Source organism: Oncorhynchus tshawytscha, linkage group LG11, assembly GCF_018296145.1.
Source record: "Oncorhynchus tshawytscha isolate Ot180627B linkage group LG11, Otsh_v2.0, whole genome shotgun sequence".
NCBI lineage: Eukaryota > Metazoa > Chordata > Actinopteri > Salmoniformes > Salmonidae > Oncorhynchus > Oncorhynchus tshawytscha.
This window is the reverse complement of record NC_056439.1, coordinates 26441071-26463476: the sequence shown is the minus strand read 5'-3', so window position 1 is coordinate 26463476 and position 22406 is coordinate 26441071. Positions and strand designations below refer to the sequence as shown.

The window sequence follows — 22406 nt, the reverse complement described above, 5'->3', positions numbered from 1 at the left end:
GCTAGACAGTTGTTCCAGGAACATAGTATGTGGTAGTGTAGTAAATGTATAATACAGTAAAATACACAAAAAGTACAGTTTAAATAGAAAAATACAATTCTTCCCAAATTACGCATATTCTCCCAGATATGTATTAAATTAATACATTACATATAGTATGCAAAGTATGACATATCCTGCAAACAAGGCAATACAATAAGATATTTGCTTCTAGAATACTGACAGGGGCATTTTAGATTGTGTCACTATAAAAATAAATAAAACATGGGCTAGCACGTTACATAGCCATATGGCCAGTCAATCTCTCAAATTAAACAAAGAAGCACCTCCCTATGAACAATGAGCTCTTTTTTTAAAACAGAGTGTTAGGTATTGCATCATGGTGAAACCCTGCCAGGCCCCTCCCACCCTCCCTGGGGCTCAGTCAGAACAATCTCCCATAGGAGGAGATCTAAATATGGATGCCTCCTTGACAAAGTCCCCCACCTTGGGTGACCCCACCCCCTCCCCATTCACATGCATTTATTGCACACCCCATTCGCAAAGCAATGACCCAGTGGCAGTTATCCCCCTCTCACTGGCCACGCTTGTCTATTGGAGAGATTGAATCCTGCTTTCGGAGAGGAAAGCGTATACATTTTTTAAGCACACTCTTGTCAATGTTCTTAGTGTCTCTGTGTGTCAACAACAACTTGTCCTTCCCTTGATATCAAAACACCCACCGCATAATGCCATTTAGATACGGCTGTGGAAATTAGAATCGAGGGTTGAATACAAAACAATTGTCACTGTGGTAACATTATTACATATCGCAATGGCCTGCTGGGATCTCAGAGAGAGAGAGAGATGAAACACTATTCTACCCTAGGGTGGAATGGGGCATCAGTCCAGGGCTGCAGGCTGAGTACTACACTAATGGCTTCTATCATTAGTCTGCTCTGATAGATGAATACAGTTATCCCATCTGCCTCTCCGTTAATGTCTAGAACTGCAGAGGACAATGCACCATACTTGAACTTTGACTGTTTTTGGGTATTTTTCAGGGCAGGTAAGGTCAATGTCAACATTGTCAAAATGCCCTGTAATAACAAACTAAAATGCTATATTCCTAGAGGTTAATTAAAACAATTGTTTGCTAACACTATAACTCTCTCTCCTCCTGTTAGTGGCAGTCCAAACCAACTTGGTCCCTCCAAAGAAGGTCCAGTCAGGGATGGTCCAATCCAGCCCTGTCCAGGCCAGTGTGGCAGCCATGCAGAACCCGATGGGCTGTGATCCCAAGGGGGCCAACGGCCACTGCCCCTTACCCCGGCTCTCCGTCTCCTCCCGTTCCGCCAGCGTGGTGGCCAGCATGGACACCACCGGTGACCTCTTGGCCCTCCACTCTGTGATGAAGTGGAAGACGGTGGTGGCGGTGTTTGTGGTGGTGGTGGCCTACTTGGTGGGTGGCGGCTTGGCCTTCCGGGCCCTGGAGCAGCCTTTCGAGAGCAACCAGAAGGACAGCATCACCCTGGAGAAAGCTTTGTTCCTGCAGAGGCACCGCTGTGTAATGCCTGCTGAACTGGAGGCACTCATCAAGGTGAGTGTTGGTGGTGGTGATGGTTCACTACATGTGGACACCTTCTTGTCAAACATCTCATTCCAAAGTCATGGGCATCAATATGGAGTTGGTCCCCCCTTTGCTGCTATAACAGCCTCTACTCTTCTAGGAAGGCTTTCCACTAGATGTTGGTACATTGCTGCGGGGACTTACATACATTCAGCTACAAGAGCATTATTGAGGTTGGACACTGATGTTGCACGATTAGACCTAGCTTGCAGTTTGCGTTAAACCAAAGGTGTTTGATGGGTTTCAGGTCAGGGCTCTGTGCAGGCCAGTCAAGGTCTTCCCCACCGATCTCGACAAACCATTTCTGTATGGACCTCACTTTGTGCACAGGGGCATTGCCATGCTGAAACAGGAAAGGGCCTTCCCCAAACTGTTGCCACAAAGTTAGAAGCACAGAAGCGTATATATTGTCATTGTATGCTGTAGGGTTAAGATTCCCCTTCACTGGAACTAAGGGGCCTAACCCGAACCATGAAAAACAGCCCCAGACCATTATTCCGTCTCCACCCAACTTTACACTTGGCATTATGCATTCGGGCAGGTAGCGTTCCCCTGGCATCTGCCAAACCCAGATCAAATCAAATCAAATTTTATTTGTCACATACACATGGTTAGCAGATGTTAATGCGAGTGTAGCGAAATGCTTGTGCTTCTAGTTCCGACCATGCAGTAATAACGAACAAGTAATCTAACTAACAATTCCAAAAAAACTACTGTCTTATACACAGTGTAAGGGGATAAAGAATATGTACATAAGGATATATGAATGAGTGATGGTACAGAGCAGCATAGGCAAGATACAGTAGATGATATCGAGTACAGTATATACATATGAGATAAGTATGTAAACCAAGTGGCATAGTTAAAGTGGCTAGTGATACATGTATTACATAAGGATGCAGTCGATGATATAGAGTACAGTATCAACGTATGCATATGAGATGAATAATGTAGGGTAAGTAACATTATATAAGGTAGCATTGTTTAAAGTGGCTAGTGATATATTTACATCATTTCCCATCAATTCCCATGATTAAAGTGGCTGGAGTAGAGTCAGTGTCATTGACAGTGTGTTGGCAGTAGCCACTCAATGTTAGTGGTGGCTGTTTAACAGTCTGATGGCCTTGAGATAGAAGCTGTTTTTCAGTCTCTCGGTCCCAGCTTTGATGCACCTGTACTGACCTCGCCTTCTGGATGACAGCGGGGTGAACAGGCAGTGGCTCGGGTGGTTGATGTCCTTGATGATCTTTATGGCCTTCCTGTAGCATCGGGTGGTGTAGGTGTCCTGGAGGGCAGGTAGTTTGCCCCCGGTGATGCGTTGTGCAGACCTCACTACCCTCTGGAGAGCCTTACGGTTGAGGGCGGTGCAGTTGCCATACCAGGCGGTGATACAGCCCGCCAGGATGCTCTCGATTGTGCATCTGTAGAAGTTTGTGAGTGCTTTTGGTGACAAGCCGAATTTCTTCAGCCTCCTGAGGTTGAAGAGGCGCTGCTGCGCCTTCCTCACGATGCTGTCTGTGTGAGTGGACCAATTCAGTTTGTCTGTGATGTGTATGCCAAGGAACTTAAAACTTGCTACCCTCTCCACTACTGTTCCATCGATGTGGATGGGGGTGTTCCCTCTGCTGTTTCCTGAAGTCCACAATCATCTCCTTAGTTTTGTTGACGTTGAGTGTGAGGTTATTTTCCTGACACCACACTCCGAGGGCCCTCACCTCCTCCCTGTAGGCCGTCTCGTCGTTGTTGGTAATCAAGCCTACCACTGTTGTGTCGTCCGCAAACTTGATGATTGAGTTGGAGGCGTGCATGGCCACGCAGTCGTGGGTGAACAGGGAGTACAGGAGAGGGCTCAGAACGCACCCTTGTGGGGCCCCAGTGTTGAGGATCAGCGGGGAGGAGATGTTGTTGCCTACCCTCACCACCTGGGGGCGGCCCGTCAGGAAGTCCAGTACCCAGTTGCACAGGGGCGGGGTCGAGACCCAGGGTCTCGAGCTTGATGACGAGCTTGGAGGGTACTATGGTGTTGAATGCCGAGCTGTAGTCGATGAACAGCATTCTCACATAGGTATTCCTCTTGTCCAGATGGGTTAGGGCAGTGTGCAGTGTGGTTGAGATTGCATCGTCTGTGGACCTATTTGGGCGGTAAGCAAATTGGAGTGGGTCAAGGGTGTCAGGTAGGGTGGAGGTGATGTGGTCCTTGACTAGTCTCTCAAAGCACTTCATGATGACGGATGTGAGTGCTACGGGGCGGTAGTCGTTTAGCTCAGTTACCTTAGCTTTCTTGGGAACAGGAACAATGGTGGCCCTCTTGAAGCATGTGGGAACAGCAGACTGGCATAGGGATTGATTGAATATGTCCGTAAACACACCGGCCAGCTGGTCTGCGCATGCTCTGAGGGCGCGGCTGGGGATGCCGTCTGGGCCTGCAGCCTTGCGAGGGTTAACACGTTTAAATGTCTTACTCACTTCGGCTGCAGTGAAGGAGAGACCGCATGTTTCCGTTGCAGGCCGTGTCAGTGGCACTGTATTGTCCTCAAAGCGGGCAAAAAGTTATTTAGTCTGCCTGGGAGCAAGACATCCTGGTCCGTGACTGGGCTGGGTTTCTTCCTGTAGTCCGTGATTGACTGTAGACCCTGCCACATGCCTCTTGTGTCTGAGCCGTTGAATTGAGATTCTACTTTGTCTCTGTACTGGCGCTTAGCTTGTTTGATAGCCTTGCGGAGGGAATAGCTGCACTGTTTGTATTCAGTCATGTTACCAGACACCTTGCCCTGATTAAAAGCAGTGGTTCGTGCCTTCAGTTTCACACGAATGCTGCCATCAATCCACGGTTTCTGGTTAGGGAATGTTTTAATCGTTGCTATGGGAACGACATCTTCAACGCACGTTCTAATGAACTCGCACACCGAATCAGCGTATTCGTCAATGTTGTTGTCTGACGCAATACGAAACATCTCCCAGTCCACGTGATGGAAGCAGTCTTGGAGTGTGGAGTCAGCTTGGTCGGACCAGCGTTGGACAGACCTCAGCGTGGGAGCTTCTTGTTTTAGTTTCTGTCTGTAGGCAGGGATCAACAAAATGGAGTCGTGGTCAGCTTTTCCGAAAGGGGGTGGGGCAGGGCCTTATATGCGTCGCGGAAGTTAGAGTAACAATGATCCAGGGTCTTTCCACCCCTGGTTGCGCAATCGATATGCTGATAAAATTTAGGGAGTCTTGTTTTCAGATTAGCCTTGTTAAAATCCCCAGCTACAATGAATGCAGCCTCCGGATAAATCGTTTCCAGTTTGCAGAGAGTTAAATAAAGTTCGTTCAGAGCCATCGATGTGTCTGCTTGGGGGGGGGGATATATACGGCTGTGATTATAATCGAAGAGGATTCTCTTGGTAGATAATGCGGTCTACATTTGATTGTGAGGAATTCTAAATCAGGTGAACAGAAGGATTTGAGTTCCTGTATGTTTCTTTCATCACACCATGTCACGTTAGTCATAAGGCATACGCCCCCGCCCCTCTTCTTACCAGAAAGATGTATGTTTCTGTCGGCGCGATGCGTGGAGAAACCCGCTGGCTGCACCGCTTCGGATTGCGTCTCTCCAGTTAGCCATGTTTCCGTGAAGCAGAGAACGTTACAGTCTCTGATGTCCCTCTGGAATGCTACCCTTGCTCGGATTTCATCAACCTTGTTGTCAAGAGACTGGACATTGGCAAGAAGAATGCTAGGGAGTGGTGCACGATGTGCCCGTCTCCGGAGTCTGACCAGAAGACCGCTTCGTTTCCCTCTTTTTCTGAGTCGTTTTTTTTTTGGTCGCTGCATGTGATCCACTCGGTTACACTGGTTGTAAGGCAGAACACAGGATCCGCATCGCGAAAAACATATTCTTGGTCGTACTGATGGTGAGTTGACGCTGATCTTATATTCAGTAGTTCTTCTCGGCTGTATGTAATGAAACCTAAGATGACCTGGGGTACTAGTGTAAGAAATAACACGTAAAAAAACAAAAAACTGCATAGTTTCCTAGGAACGCGAAGCGAGGCGGCCATCTCTGTCGGCGCCGGAAGATTTGTCCGTCAGACTGCTAGATGGTGAAGTGTGATTCATCCCTCCAGAGAACGCATTTCCACTGCTCCAGAGTCCAATGGTGGCGAGCTTTACACCACTCCAGCCAACGCTTGGCATTGTGCATTATGATCTTAGGCTTGCATGCGGCTACTCGTCCATGGAAACCCATTTCATGAAGCTACCGACAAACAGTTATTGTGCGGATGTTGCTTCCAGAGGCAGTTTGGAACTCTGTAGTGAGTGTTGCAACCAAGGACAGACCATTTTTACGCCCCACGCTCTTCAGCACTCGGCAGTCCCATTCTTTGAGCTTTTGTGGCCTAACACTTCGTGGTTGAGCCGTTGTTGCTCCTAGACGTTTCCACTATAATAGCACTTTCATTTGACCGGGGCAGCTCTAGCAGGGCAGAAATTTGACCAAGACTTGTTGGAAAGGTGGCATCCTATGACGGTGCCACTTTGAATGTCCCTGAGCTCCTCAGTATGGGCCATTCTTCTGACAATGTCTGTCTATGGAGATTGCAAGGCCGTGTGTGAGGTTGAAATAGCCAAATCCACATACTTTTGGCCATGTAGTGTATGTGCGTGCGTGTGTGGCTGACCTTCATAAAGGATCATTGGGACGTTGAATAGTGATGGTTATAGTGAATTAATAATTTATGTGATCTGGCAGATAATGGGATCTGTTTATGATAGATGATCATGGGATCCTCATAGAATTCTTAGGGTCAACATGTGCTTACAATAAGTATTGGTCTGTTCATATGAACACTAATCTTTTCAAATTATATTCTATGTTCTGGAGCAATTATGTTATAGTGAATGGACTTCGGGCAGCTTTAGTGCAAAGGTACATATATGTATGATGAGTTACGTAGATGCCCAGCTAGAGAAATGTAAAATAGGGTTGTTTGTATCCATATTACATTTGCAATCCTGCTTTAGTAGCTCATTATAATTCCTCCAGCTGTCCATGAGTCATGAGATATGAGTTAGGAACTAGCTAGCTAGTCAGGATTGTTATCGGTAGCTAGCTTAGCCAGCTAACTTTCTTAGCTAACTAGCTTGGAAATGGAACAACTCCCTGATGAACAATAACGTTTGACACCTGGCTAGCTAACATTAGCTAGCAACAACTCTTACCCCTAAACTCCTGCTTTCTTCACACAAAGTAGCTAGCTAGCGTGATAAAATATGTTTATTAATATCTGGTACTTCATTCAGCTGACTAACATTAGCTAGCTAGTAAATAATTGAAAGGACAGCAAACATTTGATGTTCTGACACTACACTAATGTTAGACCTACTGTGTAAATTGTTCCCTTACCTCAGTTCTTTTGAAGCCTTTAATAATAAACAAAGTTAAGTCTTGTTGTTGAAATCACAGCTATAATATTGCGGAGAGGCTTGACATTTTTTTTAAAAGACTGTGCTAAAAGAATTATGTTAGGACAGTGAGAGGATCTCTCTAGCTAACTGACACTCAAATTCATATATTCCTGCCCCAACGTAAGTAGTACTAGCCAGTTGGTCGGGTGTGTACTGACGTCTCCTCTTTCCAAGGTTTATCACTAGTTACCACAGCCACAAATGGCTAAACCCTGCCTGTTTTCTTAAAATATGACTTTAAACAACCTTAATCACACAGCTAACCTTATGTCTAAATCTAACCTTAAATTGAGACTAAAAAGCAGAACATGTTCACGAAATGTTTACCTTATAGTTAATTTTGACTTTGTGGCTGTGGTAACTAGTGACAACCCTTTGCAAGCGCGAGTGTTATGCAGTTTACACACCCGAAAATGTCATTATGTTAATGCCCAATAATGAGTATATGATCCTTGTTAATGTGTAATCGAGAATGTACGATCCCGGAAATACTTATTTTCATGCAGTGCATGGGAACACACCCTGCTGACTACCCCCTGGTCGGCTGTGTGTTCTGTCACGAACCGGCTCGTAGCCCTTAACAAAAAGGGAGACAACGCAGAGATCAAGGGATTGCAAAAATATAGTCAGTAATGTAAGTGAATGGTTTTGTGTATAGATTATGATAATGAGGGGTGCTTAGAGGTGCCAAAACAAAGGTATTTATCCCCGGGGACACACCCGAGCCCAGTTGTGTCCCGTTTAGCTGAAGACCCGGCCGGCGCTGCCCACCGACATCCTATTAAGGAAAACAAGATCACAGAAAAAGAATTCGGCAGACTGAGTGCATCCACCCACAAGTTGAATGACAAATCCACGAGAGCAGCAGCCAGCACCGGAGTTGAGGTAAGCAACCTCTTTGCATCCCCAAAAGCCTGTTGACAGAGGAGACCAGACGAGACCACCTTAGCTTTCAGCAAGTCTGTCATCAGAGTGATTACGGTAGAGAAGTTCCTACAGAAACTACAGTAATAACCAATCATTCCCAAGAAACCCATCAGTTCCTTTTTAGTAGTTGGCGGTGGGAAAGCATCAATAGCTACCACTTTAGCCCGAACAGGATGCACTTCACCCTGCCCAACCACCTTACCAAGGTACGTAACAGTCGCCTGAGCCAACAAACATGAATCCAGATTGATAGTGAGGCAACCAGCAGCCAGGCGGTTGAACAAGGCTTGAATAAGAGACAGATGCTCCTCCCAGGTATCTGCATAAACCACTACATCATCCAGATAAACAGCACAACCGACCAGACTGGAGACAACCCTGTTCACAAGGCGCTGAAAAGTGGCAGGTTCATTACGCAGGCCGAAACTCATAACCAAATAAAAGTACAGACCGGAGGGTGTAATAAAGCCAGAGATGTCACATGCCCTACTAGTCAGTGGCACCTGGCAATAGCCCTTTAACAGGTCAAACTTGCTCACAAACGTATGCGCCGACCTGATCAATGCAGTCCTCCATCCGAGGAAGAGGAAATTAATCTGGTTTAGTGACACGGTTTACCTTACAATAGTCCGTACAAAATCTGTTTGCCCAGAAGCCCAGCTGAAGAAAGAAGACTGCAATATCAATCTCAGCATCCAGACAATGCCGTTTTGCTCAAGAAACTACAGAACCGCTGACGGATGGGGTCAGCATCCCCAATGTCAATATCGTGTTCTATTAAGTTTGTACTTGTAGGTGTATCAGAAAACAACTGGAAAACTCAATCAGACCGACCAACTCGTCCCGCCTATCAGCAGGTAGATGAGCGAGAAGGCTATCCAAAACATCCAGTGACTGAATTTTTCAATCTACCCTGCAGTACGCAATCGTCAGGACCAGGGACATCCTCCTCACCATGCACGGATCTAGCATGACAAAAAGAAGAACCCAGCAATCCAACAGTACCGGCCAAAATAACAGGTTTACAGTCCTCTGTGGACTCCCAGTTCGGCCCCAGAGGAATGAGCATCATAGGGCTTTAGCAGATTTACAGTTGGCACAGTTGGTGCGCAGATGGCACAGTTGGTGCGTTTTCCTCCATTCCGGAAAGCTAGATAGTTTTGCTCAGTGCACTGGTGCACAACCGTATATGGACCTTGAAACATGACTTGAAAAGGAGAACCAACAATTGGCAGCAGAGCAAGAACCTGGTCACCTGGACTAAAGTGACAAGGCTTAGTTCGCTGATCAAATATACCTTTCATCCTCCCCTGTAAAGATGATAGCTTCTCTTTAGCCATCTCACCAGCGGTGTACAGGCGTCGCCAGAAATCACACACAAGATAACAAGGACTGAGATGGCTCAGGAGACTTCCAGTCATCCTGGAGGACCGCTCCTCCATCTCTGTACAATAAGCTCTCAACAAAGTGTTTGATGGAAACATTCCAGTGGTCCTTGACTCTGCGCCAAATTGTGTTTAATATGGAGCTGTTGGAGAACCTGACCAAACAGATTAGAGGTGAAATTAGAACCTTGGTCACTCGGAATGACCTTGGGGATTCCAAACAGCGAGAAACTGAGTCAAAGCTTTTAGCACAGACTTAGTTGTGATAGACCAGAGAGGATAGGCAACAGGAAACCCAGTGGTCTGACAAATCACAGTGAACAAGTAACTATTACCATTCTTAGAGTGAGGTAGAGCTCCAACACAGTCAATAATCAGATACTCAAAAGGCTGGCTGAGTACGGGAATAGGAAACAGCAGTACCTGCTTAATAGCTTGATTAGGTTTACCCGTTAATTGACTGGTGTTACAGGTTGATGAAGGCAGAAACATCCCTCTTTAACCTAAGCATGTCTCAGTATGTAATTATAGGTTTTCCTCACACCCAGATGTACAACAACATCGTTGTGGGAAGTTAACGCCACCTCAGGAAGCTTAGCTGGAAAAACAACCAGACTAATAACCTCCACCAAAACTACTAAAAGGCACCCACGTTCTCATCAGAACATTGTCCTGGAGAAAATAGCCATGCGACATCTCCCAACTGTTCCACAGCCACAGTTTGGTAATGAACTCTTCTCATGTAGAGTCAGCCTGTTGCTCCGTGTTTAGATCAGAGCGGGGCACAGATAACGGAATAACAGGGAAAGTAGTGACAGATTTCTTTGTGAGGTCATCATTAGCTGACGCAGTGACCAGGTCGCCACGGCTCATGGAACCCGTCACACGCACGCAGAGAACACCTCTGCGTGGCTTAGTGGAAACCATCGGAAATGAAGACACGACAGGCCACACACGCTCACTAGCCAAGTTATTGCCATGGATAACGTCGATTCCCTCAACAGGCAACGAAGGACGCATCCCTAAAACAACCTCACCTTTCACCAGTTAAGAATCCAACATCAGTTTATGCAAGGGAATTGACAGCGTGTTCAAACCGATTCCCACAATTAAAACACTATTCCCCGAATTAAAACACTATTCTCCGAATCAGTCTCAGCAGATTGTACTAACCTCCTCGGACCAATGTCCCAACAGCAAGTACTAGATAGTGCCTTTTTGGATCATACAGCTGTAACACAGAAAATGTAACAGAAACATAATGGGGATATCGTATGTCAGATCATGTCAGGTTATTCGTCTTAGACAGCTCTTTTTCACTTTCAACTGATGAAACTGCAAATGTCACACTGTTTTGGTGAGTGTCTGCTGAGATCTTTGTTATTATCCTGGAAACAGATGGTCGTTACGGTAATTTGAGACAAGGGTCTATGCGTGTTGACCCTACCCTCAACACAAGCTATGGCTGCGTGTTTATGTGAATCCAACAAAACCCCAACATACAGTTGAAGTCTGAAGTTTACATACACTTAGGTTGGAGTCATTAAAACAAATTTTCAAGCACTCCACAAATATATTGTTAACAAACTATAGTTTTGACAAGTCGGTTAGGACATCTACTTTGTGCATGACACAGGTAGTTTTCCAACAGTTGTTATTTCACTTATCACAATTCCACTATCACAATTCCAGCAGGTCAGAAGTTTACATACACTAAGTTGACTGTGCCTTTAAACAGCTTGGAAAATTCCAGAAAATGTCATGGCTTTAGAAGCATCTGATAGGCTAATTTACATCATTTGAGTCAATTAGGAAGTGTACCTGTGGATGTATTTGAAGGCCTAACTTCAAACTCAGTGTCTCTTTGCTTGACATTATGGGGAAATCAAAAGAAATCAGCCAAGACCTCAGAATTTCTTTTGTAGATATCCACAAGTCTGGTTCCTCCTTGGGAGCAATTTCCAAATGCCTGACGTTACCACGTTCATCTGTACAAACAATAGTACGCAAGTATAAACACCATGGGACCACGCAGCCGTCATACCGCTCAGGAAGGAGACGCGTTCTGTTTCCTAGAGATGAACGTACTTTGGTGCGAAAAGTGCAAATCAATCCCAGAACAGCAGCAAAGGACCTTGTGAAGATTCTGGTGTAAACAGGTACAAAAGTATCTATATCCACAGTATAACGAGTCCTATATCGACATAACCTGAAAGGCCGCTCAGCAAGGAAGAAGCCACTGCTCCAAAACCGCTGTAAAAAAGCCAGACTACGGTTTGTAACTTTTTTGGGGGGAGAAATGTCCTCCGGTCTGATGAAACAAAAATAGAAATGTTTGGCCATAATGACCATCATTATGTTTGGAGGAAAAAGGGGGAGGCTTGCAAGCCGAAGAACACCATCCCAACCATGAAGCACAGGGGTGGCAGCATCATGTTGTGGAGGTGCTTTGCTGCAGGAGGGACTGGTGCACTTCACAAAATAGATGGCATAATGAGGATGGAAAATTATGTAAATATATTGAAGCAACATCTCAAGACATCAGTCAGGAAGTTAAAGCTTGGTCGCAAATGGGTCTTCCAAATGGACAATGACCCCAAGCATACTTCCAAAGTTGTGGCAAAATGGCTTAAGGACAACAAACTCAAGGTATTGGAGTGGCCATCACAAAGTCAATCCTATAGAAAATTTGTGGGCAGAACTGAAAAGGCGTGTGCGAGCAAGGAGGCCTAGAAACCTGACTCAGTTACACCAGCTCTGTCAGGAGGAATGGGCCAAAATTCACCCAACTTGTTGTGGGAATGTTGTGGAAAGCTACCCGAAATGTTCGACCCAAGTTAAACAATTGAAAGGCAATGCAACCAAATACTAATTGAATGTATGAAAACTTCTGACCCACTGGGAATGTAATGAAAGAAATCAAAGCTGAAATAAATAATTCTCTCTACTATTATTCTGACATTTCACGTTCTTACAATAAAGTGGTGATCCTAAATGACCTAAGACAGGGAATTATTACTTGGATTAAATGTGAGGAATTGTGAAAACCTGAGTTTAAATGTAAGGTGTATATAAACTTCCAACTTCAACTGTACATATGACATACCCACCAAGCAAGCCCAGGAGCCATGCTCTGTAATTCACGTGATGAATGAGAATAGCAGAGGCAAGCTTACTTTTCTCTTCCTGAATAGGTTCTTCATTAGTCTCAGCTTTTAGGTAGTAAATGACCCCAAAGACAGAATCAACGCTGCTCCAGTGAGTATCGAGGTGCCCGTTTTTCTTTTGCCCGCTTTATTTATATTATTTCCACACCCAGTTACATTCAGATTAGTGGAATATCATCTTTTTCATTATCTCTGCAGTGGCTGATTTGAAAACAGGCGAACTAACCAACTGCTGTGTTTGTAGAAATCAATGGCAGTATTTCCTGAAGGAGGTGTTGACATAAAAAACATTTAGCATGGTGTGCCTAGAGGCTCCATTGGGAATCTATTATTCATTGTATGGGCCGCCAGTCACAGACCTTCCCCATAAGCAGCAGCAGCAGCATCAGCCAGCTGCATCCACATCTGACCCAGCGGAGAGCATTGGGAATCTATTATTCATTGCATGGGCTGCCAATCACAGACCTTCCCAATAAGCAGCAGCAGCATCAGCCAGCAGCATCCACAGCTGACCCAGCAGAGAGCATTTCTTCAGCATTACCTGTGGTTTATAAGGGTATTGAGCAACTATAGAGATTATTTGTGAATGCCATAGTATCCAAATGATATCAAGGATTTGGAAGAAGTGCTATTTTGCTTTTTTTGCTTTATTATAAAGGAATACATTGGAAATATGAGGTTGAGTCAGGGCTGTTGCGGTGACCGTATTTTTAAAACATTTTTATTTCACCTTTATTTAACCAGGTAGGCCAGTTGAGAACAAGTTCTCATTTACAACTGCGACCTGGCCAAGATAAAGCAAAGCAGTGCAACAAAAACAACAAAGAGTTGCACATGGGATAAACAAACATACAGTCAATAACACAATTGAAAATCTGTATACAATGTGTGCAAATTAAGCAAGGCAATAAATAGGCCATAGTGGCGAAGGAAATACAGTTTAGCAATTAACACTGGAGTGATAGATGTGCAGATGAGGATGTGCAAGTAGAAATACTGGTGTGCAAAAGAGCAGAAAAAACTAAAAACAAATATGTGGATGAGGTAGGTAGTAGGTTGGATGGGCTAATTTACAGATGGGCTGTGTACAGCTGCAGCGATCGGTAAGCTGCTCTGACAGCCGATGCTTGAAGTTAATGAGGGAGATATAAGTCTCCAACTTCAGTGATTTTTGCAATTCATTCCAGTCATTGGCAGCAGAGAACTGGAAGGAAAGGCGGCCAAAGGGGTGTTGGCTTTGGGGATGGCCAGTGAAATATACCTGCTGGAGCGCCTGCTGCTGGTGGGTGTTGCTATGGTGACCAGTGAGCTGAGATAAGACGGAGCTTTACCTAGCAAATACTTATAGATGACCTGGAGCCAGTGGGTTTGGTGGCGAATATGTAGTGAGGACCAGCCAATGAGAGCATACAGGTCGCAATGGTGGGTAGTATATGGGGCTTTGGTGGCAAAACGGATGGCACTGTGATAGACTGTATCCAATTTGCTGAGTAGAGTGTTGGAAGCTATTTTGTATTACCACCACACCAGCAGGTGTCGTATTACCACCACACCAGCAGTCATGAGTCATGACCGCAGTCTAATTCCAAGTGACCGTTGGCGTCATGGTAATCTCCTCCTCCTATGCGATTTGTACATTAATGGGGCTGATGCATTTGTAGTACCCAACTCGCTAACGATCGGCAGGACTCTAATGGCCTGGTACTCAGCGCTCTATTGTCCCTCTAATCCCTCTGACGTCAATGCAAATGATATGTGGATCTTGTATCAAAGTTAAACACAACATAATGGCCAATTATTTCTAAGGTGATGATTAATTCAAAGCATTTAAGACCTCACATGTAGAACACGCATACGCATTTTGGAACTTATGCATACTGTATGCATAGGCCAATGAGCCCAAGCCTGAAAAAAAGCCTGAATTAAAATAATGATTGTGCCGTTATACAACACATAGCCTAATAGCCTACCACTTAATACGCACGGCAGAAAGACACTTTGGTACATAATTGGTCTAGCCTATACTCCAAAATTGATCAAACTGTAGTGATCGCTTTTGTGTGGACTGTATTATTATGTATACTGGATGGACTGGTTACCTTATGATACGCTCGAAACGTTCTATCCATATGGCTGGGATAGAATGTAGGCCTACAGGCCTTGGTGATGCTGTTGGTTCATTGATTGTGCAGGCCGGCATACTGAATTAGCCTAGAACTATAGTGAATTTGTATTTGATTTTAAATTGACTTGTACTATTTTCTAAATTAATAGGCTGACATTTAGCTACAGAATATCTCACCGCCGTGCGTTTCCATCTCCTCCTCTCTCTCCTTCATTCCTTTATTGAGTGCACAGTTAGAGGGGCTGTAAAGAGTTTCATGAAAAATGTTTTGTTGTAAAACATTTTTTTATACTATCGATGTTCCTGAACTGATTACACTTAGTTTACCAAATGAAGCGCTGGGTAGGTTGGCGAGCCCATGGCATACAGAGTTTGGGTGAAATATCACCTGTCACGTAGCAAAGGCTGCTACTCAAACAGTGGTTGATGCGTGGTGTGAAATAAGGGTTCTTATAAGCCCAGACATTTCTATATGCAATCTGGTGTGAACGTTTTAATGGTAGCCACTAAAAAGAGGAGGATCCCAGCTGCTACTATATTTATTTCTCAGCTGCTAATATTAAGCACATTGCCTTACCCGGCATGAGTGAAAAAGGAAGCATGGGAAAGTGCAGCCTCCATTCGCTATTCGAGTGCATACTGATGACATGTCTTTTTCCCCTGCCCATTGCCCTGTCCATTTGATAATGGCCCATTCTAAATCCAAACTAATTTCACATATTAGTAAAGACAAGATTAAATTCAGAATAGTCTCATGGGTGAGAGTATTGTTACTTGATGAGAGAACAGCGTGTGCAGCCTGACTGACGCAAGGAACAGAGCGCAAGCTTTTTTTGTGACTTTTTAAATTAATCAATATAGGCACATCATGCAACCCATATGTGTTTTGATTTTTAAGACATTCTAAGGTTTGTCATTCACACCTAAAGTTGCCAAATAGACTAATTGTAAATCTAGCCTATAGGACCTGTTTCAAATGATCACCTTTATGCTCAACATAGCCACCTCACTAAGGAATGTGAAGAATATCCTTTCTGTTTTAGTCATCAAAGTTGAATTATATTCTTCTCACTATAAAATTATATAATATAAAATAATGGCTTGGGATTTATAAGCATATCTTGTCTGCTAAATAAACTAGCCTACAGCCTAGGCTGCCAATGGCATGGCAAATAGCCAGATAACATACATGTACTCACTGACTCAAAAGATGCTATTTTGTTCTTCTGAAATACATTTTCTTCATATCATAATGTTTCTTTATACCTGCCTAAAATGAATAATGGATTTATTGTGATGGTGTATAAAAAATACCTTTTTAAAAAAAAATCAAAATGCGCACATCAGTGGCTTGTATGTGTGGAAGCCTGGAGATGCTAAACGTGTTTATGTGAATTAACGGTCAATTAATGTGGGACCGGCAGTCATTTGCATGATAGTTACCGGCTGACAAAATTTCAAGACCGCCACAGCCCTAGGTTGAGTCACTCCTTAATTGATGACGGAGCAAACAAAATGCATTGATTTCCAGTACATGTTGTCATGACGTGCCCCTTTTGGGTGAGGATCCTAGCCCCCCCCTCTCCCACCACAGGTTTATGATGGTTGTAAATACCGAAACTCCTTTCCCCACTCTGCCGAAATGAAAGTTGAGAATCCCTTTGTTAACAAAGAGAGACACTTGGACATCAAAAGGATAAGTAATTGAACAGTGTTTCTGTAGTCCAAGCAGTTGGAGTGGTCCGTGGACACTTAAGGAACAGTCATGTCGAGTTTGTTTCATTTGGTGACCTCATGAAGGACAGGAAACACACATTACTGTTTCTTTTTTTGTATACACTTCTCAATTATCGAGTTTGCATCTGAATGTTGTATAAAATAAATGATTGTGTGTAGGAATACATTTGGAAAGATGTAATGTGATGTTAGTCTTCTAAATGAGAATTGTTTTTCATAGTAACTTATGATCAGTCAGTGGCCACACCCCCGTGAGCACAGACATTTACATCGGTGTCATGGAACACCCCCTTTTCTACTCCAGTATAAAAAACACTTATGATAAAATTGACATTAGACAAGAAAACATGGAGCTGTCGCTACATGTTGAAATGGTTGGCAACTCTACCAAAGGACAAGACCAGAGAACGTGGAGATCATTCCCACTTTGAAATGGCTAAGAAATCGACAAACTACAGAACAATTATTCAGGCTGCAGCTGTTTAAGTACTTTAGTCTGGTAAATGCAACCAGTCGAACTGCTTAATGGTACTTTGACGTATCCATTATAACAAGCTACAACTCCGAAAGACTTTGATCTCTGGTGGACAAACCAGAGATTTCTGTCAACATTTTATCCAGCAGACGGACCGGCAATCGCAGAGAGGGATAACAAAGGCATACACTCGTAAATATGTCAATTGCAATTTATTTTCGAATGAGCGGTTGTTCATGTTCAAAGTATAAGCATTTCCATGACTGCAGTGTATGTACGGGGTTCCACTCTGAGTTTTCCGCTCCTGAGCTGGCCCCAACCCTTTCCTTTGTCTACCAAGCTGCCATAATGGCTTAGCCCAATAGGGACTTTTCAGTGTATTATGTCAGTAACCAATGTATAAGTATTGTGTGTATGTTTATGTAATTCTGTGATTGATTAGTTAGTTAGTAAATAAATAATTAAGCCAATTTGTATATCGCTGATTCATGATTTGATGCTAGGGTTCATGCAGATATCCAATGGTTTACAACATTCAGGAATGAGATTGTTGAGGTAATAATACATTGATAGAAGACTGTAATTGATAAGATATGAAAATATCCGAAGAGTTAATTCAGGAAATAGAGACTCTATAAACATTTTCCTGTGGTGCCCCAACATCCTAGTTAATTAAAGTTACATGATTAGTTTAATCACACAAGGAATAATTACACATAGAGAATTGATTTGATAATATAACAGTCTTGACATTTAATGATAGTCAACGCTATGACAATGTCCATCTTCTATAACAAGTCACATCTAGACATTAGCCTTCATTTGACAGATACATCCAAGTCTGAAGCTCAGCAAAAGGAGGCTACAGTAAAAGCAGTAACTCTGCCCACTTGAGAGATGTCCTGTGGGGCGTGGACTCTTAAAACAAGCACTCCATCAATATGACTGGGATTTATCTGTTCCCCTAACAGGTTCTATAGCCCGGCCATTAGTGCTGTGTCAAGCATGTCATTCAGCCATCATTCATCCTGATGACCATGGACAGTAGCCCAGCTTTCGGTGTCTCACTGTTGTCATGCTGTTTGACACGGGTGTCGGTTGCGAGATGGCAATTTCGAGAAGAGTGTGTGTGCATGCGTGCATGCATCAAATCAAATTGTATTTATCACATACACGTGATTTGGAGATGTTATTGTGGGTGTAGCGAAATGCTTGTGCTTCTAGCTCCGACAGTGCAGTAATATCTAACAAGTAATATTTAAGAAATTACACAACATATACCCAATACACACAAATCTAGGTAGGAATGAATTAAGACTATACACATATGGACGAGCGATGTCAGAGCGGAACGAACTAAGTTACAGTAGAATAGTATAGAAAACAGTATATACATATGAGGTGAGTAATGCCAGATATGTTAACAAGAAGGGACTAAGATACCGTAGAATAGTATTGAATACAGTATATCCATATGAGATGAGTAATGCAAGATATGTAAACATTATTAAGTGAATGAGATACTGTAGAATAGTATAGAAAACAGTATATACATATGAGGTGAGTAATGCCAGATATGTAAACATTAAGTGACTAAGATACCGTAGAATAGTATAGAATACAGTACATACGTATGAGATGAGTAATGCAAGATATGTAAACATTAAGTGACTAAGATATCGTAGAACAGTATAGAATATGTGTGTGCGTGTGTTTGTATGTGTGTCTCTGAAGTGTGTCTGCTGCCCACCCACTGTGTGCCCACCGGGACGTTGGGCCTAATTGGCAGTGCCTGGCAGGGTTTGTATGACTCAGTGTGTGTGGCACAATGGGACTTCATGGTGTCATCCACTCCAATCAAGACTTGTTGTTTTTCTTATCTAAGAGCTTTAGCTCTGAAATAGAGCTTTTGAATGTTATACTGTCCACAGGCAGTTGTTTTTTATAGTAAATATATTATTTGGCCTAAACTGTCTTTACCGGGTGGAAAAGCTATAATTTACAGCACTGCTATAATGGTTTGTATTACCATATAATATAATGGGTTGTATTATATAATGGGTTGTTATAATGGGTTGTATTACCAGTTACTCAAGCGTTTCCTCCTGCAGGCATGCACAAACACACTCCTGCAACATTACAATGCCCTTGGTAAAGTTGCAGTCACTACCTGTTTGTGGCACTAGTCACTGATTAATTTGTTTAGCAAAATAAGCAATTGATTAAACCCATGTTCAAGGTTAAATCCAGGTGGAATGATTGGTTACCTTATCTCTAATGATATGTAGGTTTAATGTAGGGTTAAAACCAGTGCTAACTAAGCATGCAGAGAATCACGTCTTAACAGTAAGGATATTCTTTTGTCACACTAATGTATTCCTTTCATCATACAAACATCAAACCATACAGCTTGAATGATGTAGCTAGCGGGTTGATTAATCCAGGTGAGGTTTTGTGAGAACTAAAATTAATCAGGAAGACAGAGAGGAAAAGTGAATAATTTATATACTGATTGTATGCATCACTGTGTTAACTAACCTCCAGACGAGCTTCATTGCCATACAACTCTCCTTCCGTGGCCTCCAACTGCTCTTAAATGCAAGTAAAACTAAATGCATTCTCTTCAACCGATCACTGCCCACACCTGCCCGCACGTCCAGCATCACTACTCTGGACGGTTCTGACTTAGAATATGTGGACAACTACAAATACCTAGGTGTCTGGTTAGAGTGTAAACTCTCCTTCCAGATTCACATTAAGCTTCTCCAATCCAAAATTAAATCTAGAACCTGTTTCCTATTTCACAACAAAGCATCCTTCACTCATGCTGCCAAACATAGTCCGTTTTACGAGGGTATCCTACCGATCCTAGACTTCAGTGATGTAATTGACAAAATAGCCTCCAACACCCTACTCAGCAAATTGGATGCAGTCTATCACAGTGCCATCCGTTTTGTCACCAAAGCACCATATACTACACACCACTGCGACCTGTATGCTCTCGTTGACTGGCCCTTGCTTCATATGTTGACAAAACCACTGGCTCCAGGTCATCTATAAGACTTTGCTAGGTAAAGCCCCGCCATATCTCAGCTCACTGGTCACCATAGCAGCACCCACCCGTAGCACGTGCTTCAGCAGATACATTTCACTGGTCACCCCCAAAGCCAATTCCTCATTTGGCCGCCTTTCCTTCCAGTTCTCTGCTGCCAATGACTGGAACGAACTGCAAAAATCACTGAAAAAATCAATCTCCCTCACTAACTTTAAGCACCAGCTGTCAGAGCAGCTCACAGATCACTGCACCTGCACATAGCCCATCTGTAAATAGCCCATGCAACTACGTCATCCCCATACTGTTATTTTTTAATTTTATTTATCTCCTTTCCACCCCAGTATCTCTACTTGCACACTCATCTATCACTCCAGTGTTTAATTGCTATATTGTAATTATTTTGCCACCAAGGCCTATATATTGCCTTACCTCCCTTATCCTACCTCATTTGCACACACTGTATATAGACTTTTTCTATTGTATTATTGACTATGTTTGTTTATTCCATGTGTAACTCTGTGTTGTTTGTGTCGCACTGCTTTGCTTTATCTTGGCCAGGTTGCAGTTGTAAATGAGAACTTGTTCTCAACTAGCCTACCTGGTTAGATAAAGGTGAAATTATTTTATTTATATAAAAATAAATAAAATTTAGTCCTGAGGTACTCAGGCTGTGCTGACAGAGCTAAAACCAGACATTTCATGTCTAACCTTTTGAGCCTCTATAATATAGAGTGCCTCTCACTGATGCACTACCCTAAATTTAATGATGTGGAGATTATAATGCACATTTAAGGAGAGAGGGAACTGATCCTTTCAATATGTGGTTCCACCTATAACAATAATATCTGTTAGTAAAACCCGGACAGAGATTATATTCCAGACTGTGCCGCTAACAACAAGGGATATGCTCTCAAGGAATCTATTTCCTCTATTCTTCCTCTGTGCCACGGCTGTTGGAAGGAGCGGACCAAGGTGCAGCGTGGTGAGCGTACATTTCCTTTATTAATCCAAATGACGCCAAACAAAACAATAAGCACTACAAAAACAAACCGTGAAGCTCACAAGCAAAGTGCTCTAAACAAAGTCAACCTCCCACAAACACAGGTGGGGAAAAAGGGCACCTAAATAGACAGCTGTCCCTGATTGAGAACCATACCCGGCCAACCACAAAGAAATAGAAAACATAGAACACAAAACATAGAATGCCCACCCCAACTCATGCTCTGACCAAACCAAAATAGAGACATAAAAAGGATCTCTAAGGTCAGGGCATGACAGTACTGCGGACTCCGGCAAAACCTCCCTATAGGGGAGGGTCTGGATCTAGGAGGACGTGGGGACCCTCGCCGCCGACCCCGGACGGGGGACCCTCGCAGCGGGCCCCTGGACTGGAGGGCGGCTCTGGGAGCTCCGGGCTGGAGGGCGACTCTGGCACCTCCGGACAGGAGGGCGACTCTGGCACCTCCGGACAGGAGGGCGACTCTGGCACCTCCGGACAGGAGGGCGACTCTGGCACCTCCGGACAGGAGGGCGACTCTGGCACCTCCGGACAGGAGGGCGACTCTGGCACCTCCGGACAGGAGGGCGACTCTGGCACCTCCGGACAGGAGGGCGACTCTGGCACCTCCGGACAGGAGGGCGACACAGGAGACCTGGCTCTGGGAGCAGGCACAGGACTCACCAGGCTGGGGAGACATCCAGGAGGCCTCTTCCTTGGCCGAGGCACCGGATACACTGGGTCGTGGAGGCGCGCTTGCAGTCTCGAGCGCAAAGCTGGCCCCACCCGTTCTGGATTCCAGCTTCCACCCGGCAAATGCGGGACGCTGGCACCGAGCACACCAGCCTGTGAATGCTCCGCCTCGACACCGTGAGCATCACCCCATAGCATGGGGCCTGAACAGTCCCATGCTCGCCACGGTAAGCACGGGGAGTGGGCTCAGGTCTACTACCTGACTCTGCCACACTCCCCGTGTGCCCCCCCCCAATGTTTTTGGGGGGCTGCCTCTCGGGCTTCCTTACCCGCCGTTTTCGTGTCGCCAACTCCATTCTCCGGTATCCCTCCTCGCACTGTTCTAGAGAATCCCAGGCGGGCTCCGGCACTCTCCCTGGGTCGACCGACCACCTCTCTATCTCCTCCCAGGTTGTCTCATACTCCAGATAGCGCTGCTCCCCTGTCCAGGAGTCCCTTTCACCACGCTGCTTGGTCCTTTGGTGGTGGGAGGTTCTGTCACGGCTGTTGGAAGGAGCGGACCAAGGTGCAGCGTGGTGAGCGTACATTTCCTTTATTAATCCAAATGACGCAAAACAAAACAATAAGCACTACAAAAACAAACCGTGAAGCTCACAAGCGAAGTGCTCTAAACAAAGTCAACCTTCCACAAACACAGGTGGGAAAAAGGGTACCTAAGTATGGTTCCCAATCAGAGACAACGATAGACGGCTGTCCCTGATTGAGAACCATACCCGGCCAACCACAAA

The 22406-nt window shown here is 44.3% G+C and overlaps 1 protein-coding gene across 1 annotated transcript in view; it reads left to right on the top strand.

Moving 5' to 3' along the window:
• The window catches only part of LOC112261612 (potassium channel subfamily K member 10), a 39814-nt gene that overhangs the window by 4438 nt on the left and 12970 nt on the right, over positions 1-22406 (top strand). Inside the window, exon 2 of the mRNA XM_024437070.2 lies at positions 1167-1579. Coding sequence (XP_024292838.1) covers positions 1167-1579 — 413 coding nt within the window. The remainder of the gene's footprint in view (positions 1-1166; positions 1580-22406) is intronic.